Here is an 8,657-nt window from a genome sequence, read left to right on the forward strand (position 1 = left end):
TTTACATCGCGAAACTACAACAGAGCTTGGTTGTTCGCGGTGAAACAGCCGTCTTGAAGTCGATATAACTTCAACTAGCCATTTCTTACCTTGAAATCAAAAAAATAAAGATTCCAAGAGCATCAGGGAATATATTAATAACCATTTGTAGCAATCGCTAGATTTATTTTATCCGAATACATGAAATGCACGAGATTTTCGACATTTATTGGCAACTTCCGCGCTGAAAATGGTTGAAAATGTGGGTGTGGTTCTCTCGCAAAATCCTGTTGATAATACGGACAAATATGGTTCTGTGACCCAGGTCGTGCTCCGATCAGGTGACTTTCAGCAAATCAATGATGTTGTAACAAAGCATATTTGACGCTAATTGAAGGGTCGTCGTACCGTCCAATCTCCGGCTTCGATTCACATAGTTTTTTTTGTTCTGTGACAGGCTTCAAAATTATTCACTGAAAAACATTGGTATATTTTTATTAACGGAGGGGATTTGACCTCAGTTCAGAAAGAAGAAAAACTAAGCTGAGTCCACGGCGAATCAGTTTTCTTTGCTAGTCGTGAAATAAGGTAACCCAGAGTAGGGTCGATGATTTTCAGCCCTGAAGGACTTCCGCGTGAATCCTGATTTTCGAATTGTTCATCGTCTGGCCACCAAATATTTATGGCTATAACTAAATTTGACACGTTTTTTTTTTTCTGAATTATTCATTTATGTCAAGCTCTGTTCTATTTTTTCAGAGCATGTGGCCGTTTTAGTCAAAATATTTTTTGTGAGAACACTTTTACGGTACACGTATAAATCGAGCTCATTCACTGATCGTGACTTAATTTTGAAAATTTAATGTAAAATTATACCAGACCGACCGCTGTGGACCGAAGTGGTTTTGGTATCGTTATTTTTGGAATTAATCATTAACATTTTCCTCGTTTCTCTGCTCTGTCGAAAGAAGTTACCTGTGCCCTTTTCACGTAACTGTCTCATTAAAATAAAATATTACATTTAGAACAAGCATCGAAAACACGTAACAAGAGGTCCCAGTTAAGTTGCTTTGACCAGGGACGTAACTAGTACGTCCATGCTTTGACGATTGAGTGTCATGCAACTATTAGATTTGAAAAACCACCATTTCGACTACTCATGTGTGATCAGTGTTTTGGCGAGCAGTCAATGTTTTCAATGAGCGAGCGAAAAAAAGAGCGATTAAAATGCTGTGGGTTTCCGGTCGGACAAGACCGCGCGGTCGAAAATCAAGCAATAAGCTGTGGGTGTAAAAGCGGAAGGCTGGGCGAAATTAGTACCGTAATTACATAAACTTTGTAGTATTGATATGCAAATCGGATTTTTCATCAAGTGTCAATTAGCATTACTTTCATGCGAGTGTAGTGCTTATGTTGGTGGTGTTTATAAACAATCACACGTGGCAATGTTTTGAAATAGAAAAAACGTCGAAATATGCCTTATAAAATGGAGGTTTTTTTTAGACTAAAAGCACAGTCATAGGTACTGTCATAACCATCAATAATTTAAAATAAAAAAGAATATTGAAAAAAAAACACATTAAACGTATGCTAACCCCTTAAAACACTGGTGCGGGCTGTCTAAGTCTACAATTCACGTCATGTACGTTATATAGCGATATAGATGTGTGACAAAATCACGTCGAGTAACTTGAACGGTTACCCAAATTTTCCCACATTTATATACTAATCGACATAATATTAAATGGCAGTCCATTTATGCGGTTATTTGTCTCGATTATTTTAAAGATAACGACGTAAATAGAACGATGTAATACATCTAGATTTGAATATGCTGTTTGGGCGGATAAATATGTCATCACAAATATTTCAGACTCCAAATTATTACAAATGTAAGGAGCACAATCAAGCGAATAATTTTACTTTTCGATCGTCATTCTATAACCTTGCCATATGTTTCAGGGAGCTAAATTTGGCATTTTTGACTTGTCAGTTTTCACGTGAATTGTATAGAAAATTAATTGAAATTGTTTGTATGCTCAAACAGCAACAGTATTCCCTGTGATATACGGGAAAACCAGCGTCAGTTGTCAGTCATCTGTATTGTGTCCTTGAACTTGTCAATTTACGGGAATGATCTTTCTTTATCAATGTATAGGAATTAAAATGTAGTCGGCAAAATATAATTGAACTACGTGTATGTTGTTTGTGTACTTTCTAAACAGCTGCAACACCACCATCTGAGCCTACAATAGCTGTCACAGGTGGTAATCCATCCAATGTGGGAAGTTTAGTCAGATTGAAATGTACATCAAATGGTACTCCCACACCGATTTACACCTGGCTGAGAGACAACCTGCCCCTACCAGCTCTGATTAGATATATATCAACTCAATAGTGACAACAGTATATTAAATATTGACCCTACTGACAAAGATGACATTTACATGTCAAGTGACTAACGGTAAAGGAAGTAAAGATGAAGACATAATACTTATTATACAATGTAAGTGATTTAGTAAACAACATTCTAATTTCTCAATATATATTTTCTCCACAAACGAGTGCTAACTAAAAAGGTGTGAATATTTACACTGTTCTATTTGGACAAAGTCATTTCTGTGCGTATATTCATACTTTTATCTCAGACATGCCTGGACAGATATTACATTTAACTTCGGCCGTCATTTTGTATTAAATAATGCTGTCCGGGGTCAGGGAGATATGCCAGGACTAATCCCGTTCAGTGTTTACTTATAAAATCTACACCAGGTTTTTGGGATAGAACAATTATTAGAACTAATTATTATTGCTCGAATCATGCTATTACGCAGTTAGAGGGGAGCTCTCAATACCTGTGTCGCCATCCTTGACGTCAATTGTAATTTCTGCTACGTATAATCCTAAAATATCCGCAAAAATATATTGTTTATATATGTTTAGTGATTGCACGTTCACCGCTTCGAAATACATATCATGTAACATATAATGACAGTATACACATTAAAATATATTCTTAATTTCAAGAAGTATTGACGCAATGTTTCATGACTTTATATATGATTACCATGTATTGGTGAGAGTGACTGTTACATCCACATTAACACACTACTGTGATTTGATTCGATGTACTTGCAAATACGATAAAGAGGATAATAATAAGAAAAATCATGTACACGTTTTTTAACATGCGTTCTTTATTGACAATTTTTGACAGGTCTGATAGAATAGTTTTTCAGGAAATGCTGGAAATGTTTGTGTCGGGGAATAGTTCTAGGACTTATTTACGGGTGAACGTTGAACTGTCAATCAACGTTGACGTAAATAGCGCTGTATGCAAATTAACCCATAAAATAATAACAATAAGACACGCATGTGCGTTTGCTTTGAATAATATCTACCCATTTTTGATATGTTCCTCTTGTAGTAGTACTAGAATATGTAAATTTGTAAATAATAAAAATATGAAAAACGACAATTTAGCTCTCGCAACCTACATCCCTACCTCAAATAATCAGACTATTAGAAAGTAAATATTGCTTGGTATAATTATTGTATTAATTCACCGTGTCATTATTAACATTTAGATGCCCCGGAGCAGCCATCCTGCACGTACCAGATTATAACATCAATATCTTACCTACTCAATGACTAAATGAAAATAACATGTCAATCTACTGATGGAAACCCATTAGCGACATTACACTGGTATCTTGGCAACAAGCAGATTCAAGATCTATCACTATCTACAAATGTCAACACAGTGACTAAGGATTACACATGGGATCTGGATAGGAATGATAATGAGAACATATATATATATATGTAAAGCTACTAATGTTGTACAAACTACACCATTAACATGTCAACTTGGCCCATTTAATGTCTACTGTAAGTATATATTATATACGGAATCTAAATAGAAATGATAAAAAATTAATGTATACATGTAAAGCTACTAATGTTGTACAAACTACATCAATAACATGTCAACTTGAACCATTCAATGTCTACTGTAAGTATATCTTATATATGGAATCTAAATAGAAATGATAATCAAGTAATGTATACATGTAAAGCTACTAATGTTGTACAAACTACACCATTAACATGTCAACTTGGTCCATTTAACGTCTACTGTAAGTATATATTATATATGGAATCTAAATAGAAATGATAAAAAAGTAATATATACATGTAAAGCTACTAATGTTGTACAAACTACACCATTAACTTGTCAACTTGGTCCATTTAATGTCTACTGTAAGTATATCTTATATATGGAATCTAAATAGAAATGATAATCAAGTAATGTATACATGTAAAGCTACTAATGTTGTACAAACTACACCATTAACATGTCAACTTGGTCCATTTAATGTCTACTGTAAGTATATATTATATATGGAATCTAAATAGAAATGATAAAAAAGTAATGTATACATGTAAAGCTACTAATGTTGTACAAACTACACCATTAACATGTCAACTTGGACCATTCAATGTCTACTGTAAGTATATCTTATATATGGAATCTAAATAGAAATGATAATCAAGTAATGTATACAGGTAAAGCTACTAATGTTGTACAAACTACATCATTGACATGTCAACTTGTACCATTCAATGTCTACTACAAGTACATATTATATATGGAATCTAAATAGAAATGATAAAAAAGTAATATATACATGTAAAGCTACTAATGTACAAACTACACCATTAACATGTCAACTTGGTCCATTTAATGTCTACTGTAAGTATATCTTATATATGGAATCTAAATAGAAATGATAATCAAGTAATGTATACAGGTAAAGCTACTAATGTGGTACAAACTACATCATTGACATGTCAACTTCAACCATTCAATGTCTACTATAAGTAAATCGTGTATGATGATTCTGTTCAAGATCGGTAGATGTGCGCAATCATTAAGATCGCATTTCTTTTGCAGTTCCAGCAGAGAGTGTGACATTATCTGGCATAACCAATCCTGTGAAAGAAGGTGAAACTAAAATACTGACTTGTACCACATCAACCAGTAATCCAGCATCTCAGATATCATGGTTAAAAGATAACAATGTATGGACTGCTAATACATATGAATCTATTACATCTAATGTTACAAGAGATGGAGAGTATAATGGTAAAATAAGTGAACAACAGATGACAATATTCATACAAGCAGAACATAACAGTAAATCATATCAATGTCAATCAAGTCATACAGATATTACTGGTCACGTGACCTCTAATACCATTCATCTTACTGTGTATTGTAAGTAATTTGACATGTTATTTTAGAACAATTTGATAGCTTTTATTAACACAAATAAGGATCACAAAAATATTCACACTCTCCCATTATTCTACAGTAAAATCTGATCCCGCGAGCAATATTTGACATTTTCAGTGAAACATGAATGGTTTATTTTGTTTATCACTGTGGAAGCAAAAACTGTATTAATAATAATCAGTGCGTGTGTTGAGTGTACTAGTATACAATATCACAGTTGAACGGTAAAGACGGAATAATGACGGTTCTCTGAATTGGACTATCTATCAAAAGTTTTACATAATAAAAATATTAACAGGTATCAGTAGCCAGTAATGAATATTCAAGTGGTGTTAATCAAAAGTATAATTGAATTAACTGAGTTCGCTTTCAAAAAGGAAAACTTCTGCCACTTTTTCGGAAGATCTATAAACCAACTTTTGCTTGAATACTTACCACAGCAACTAAGGGTAACATTGTATATACCTCCTTATTAAGTATTACTTTGTAAACATTGAATTCTGCAAATATTGTACTGAACAATATGATGATACCCTTACTGACTTTTGATATGTTTATACATGATTGACAGCTTAATTGATTACCAGCCATACACTATACTATTTTTCAGATAAACCATTTGTTGTGAATGTATCAAACAATCAGCGGTCGGTTGCCAGTCGAGGAACTGTATCAGAACTACGATGTGAGATTAAAAGCAACCCACTTTCCTGGATAATATGGTATGGTCCGAATAATCAACCTATACATATTGACAGTAGAGTCAGTATCAAAACAGTGTCACGTGGAACCTTGCATGAAAGCATATTGACAATACATAACACAATGCTAAGTGACTATGGTAGTTATTCCTGTTTTGCAGAAAACGATATTGGCAACATAACATTTATTGTCACGTTCAACGATAAAAGTAATTACTGTCATTTTTTATTTTGATCAAGAGTAACTGCTATCTTATGCAAATATAAAACAGCAATCGTTATAATTGAATGATTAATTAAATAAAAACAGTGTAAATATCACGGTGTTAATATTAACACATGGAGCATGTCTTGTCTACCACTTGAACTGACAAATACACGAAACAATTTACATATAGGTGTTCCAGATGCACCAAAGTCCATTGTACCAATCACACGATTCTATGACAGTATGGTTGTCGCTATAATTCCGGGATACAATGGTGGGGATACGAATACAACATATTTTATACAATATCGTTCATGGATAAACGAAACGTTCATATAATTGATCGCTGGTAGCTCAGTGGCAAAAAATACCACAACAGAAATACTTAAATTAGAACCGTCAACTTCTTATGAATGTAGAGCATATGCTGCCAACGCAATTGGTATAGGACCATACAGTAATAGTATTATAATCAGAACATTGGGTAAGTTGAAACCGTAAATGAAAATATTGTTGTTGTGTTAAAGAACAACGTATACCAACTAACAACTCCACTTTGATTATTGTTTTTACCCAGTAAATATTTCATCGATATTACTATTGTGTCAATATTAAAGCATACAAGCAAGATATAATCAAGAGTCATGTACATAATGTTTTTTTTTATAATTTAATTTTAATTTAATATATCTATTTTTAGATGAACCAGTCGTCAAAATGGATCATGTTACTGGTAAATTGAGCTGGACACGTCACGAGAACAAGGAATATTCATGTGTGAAAATAGAAACACGTGGCATAGATGTCACGTGGGACGTTGTAACAAACTGTGTCAACCCAGATGTACTCGAATACAAAGTAAATTATACAACTAGTGATTATAGAATAACATATTGCACTAAAAATGGGAGCTGCGAAAATTATGAATTCATTGCATTAACAAAGAGTACAAACAATGGTAATATACTATAACCGATTTGCATTGTGGCATTCAGCGCACGTTAATAAATGTTGTAAATACCGTTTTAAGTGTAGTGGGTGTATACACAATAATGCCAATTATTTTAATGGATCTGTTACCTGTCTTGAAATTGTTTTACTACTATAAGTCAATCATTGATGTAAGGCGTGACTTGATTATTTGACAGACTGTTTGAGGTAATTCTGGAAAAGCTAAAAGCAAAAAATAACGAATATCAACACAAATGTTAAAAAACGCATTTTCCAGCTGTGCATTCGCTCTGAAAAACATTGATGTAATTACATAAAACACTGATGTAATTACAATAATTATGATATTTCAGATAGTATCTGCGCCTCATCTAGTGTAGGTATTATAGTTGGTATACTCACAACGTTTCCGGTAACTACTTCAACTACTGTCGTGATTAGTTATGTATTACAGAGACGTCGATGGAGCCAAGAAACAACATAGTCAGTGAGTAACATGTGCATTATAAAACATGATCTTTAATACTAAGCAATATGATGTCAATATATAAAATTATACTATTTTAATCAGGCTGCCAAGGATGATCGCCAGTATATAGGACTCTCAGCCATCAAAATGGAAAAGGACCACACCTACGAAATACCGGGAAACGAGGCAAAAAAATTAGATTACCGCCGCTACCATGACGTGTTGAACACCTTATATTGCCAAGATATTATATTGTATTACCTTATTGCATTAAATTATTGTTAATCTTATATCGTCGTTTATGCACTTGTATATTGACAGGATTTTGACAAAGATGACGGTTATACATCACTCAATCCTGCTACCAGAGAAAAAGAATCGGAATATGAGATTCCACTACCAAGACTAAATAAGGTATTAGTATCAGAATACAGATTTGTAAAGAAACGTATTAAGTACAATGTTCCATACTGAAGCTGTATTTTCAAGTAGAGACACATTACCCCCTATACACTATGCATATAATTTCAACGATTGACCAATCAAATTGTTAATTTACAGGGAACTTCTGGAAACGACTGATAGAAAATCACATGAACCAGTGACACACCTGAGATAAATTCAACAATATTCATGTAAATAGAGTTTCAATTCAGCCTATATATCTGCTATATTGTTTCATCTGAAGGACTTTGACATGTTATTGATTGATCAGCGGGTCGGACTACAGTGATAAAAAAATGGTCGTGTTATATAACAAATATAATAATATGATAAACGACAGCAATCATATTTTGTATTGAATCGTGCTTGACTAATATAAAGATATATTCCCATACTTCACTGATTTCCAATCATTATGCAAATCTGACGATTTCCAGTCCACATTATGCTAATTTTATATAGAAGCCATGATCCGTGTTGCATTTGAATCTCTTGGTATAAACCATGTGGAAAATTTACATATTCATTCTCCTGTGATCTGATCGGAATAAATAATCACTGTGCATTACCACATACATAGAGTAAATGGACAAATTTAAAACTGTT

General features: G+C 33.3%; 1 protein-coding gene and 1 long non-coding RNA gene across 2 annotated transcripts; both read left to right on the forward strand.

The window, feature by feature from the left end:
• The first annotated feature begins 4,783 nt into the window (after positions 1-4,783).
• Positions 4,784-6,284, forward strand: LOC146745956 (cell adhesion molecule 2-like). Its single transcript, XM_085498846.1, has 3 exons — positions 4,784-4,793; positions 4,937-5,260; positions 5,889-6,284. Exons 1-3 carry the CDS (start codon positions 4,784-4,786, stop codon positions 6,212-6,214), a joined length of 660 nt encoding a protein of 219 aa, XP_085354972.1. The 3' UTR covers positions 6,215-6,284.
• A 1,648-nt stretch (positions 6,285-7,932) lies between these two features.
• On the forward strand, positions 7,933-8,399 carry LOC144350299 (uncharacterized). Its single transcript, XR_013420216.2, has 2 exons — positions 7,933-8,021; positions 8,169-8,399. It is a non-coding gene; the product is annotated as an uncharacterized LOC144350299 (long non-coding RNA).
• The last annotated feature ends 258 nt before the right edge of the window (positions 8,400-8,657 follow it).

The sequence above is a fragment of the Saccoglossus kowalevskii genome, chromosome 5 (assembly GCF_978046115.1).
Source record: "Saccoglossus kowalevskii chromosome 5, keSacKowa6.1, whole genome shotgun sequence".
NCBI classification, from domain to species: Eukaryota; Metazoa; Hemichordata; class Enteropneusta; family Harrimaniidae; genus Saccoglossus; species Saccoglossus kowalevskii.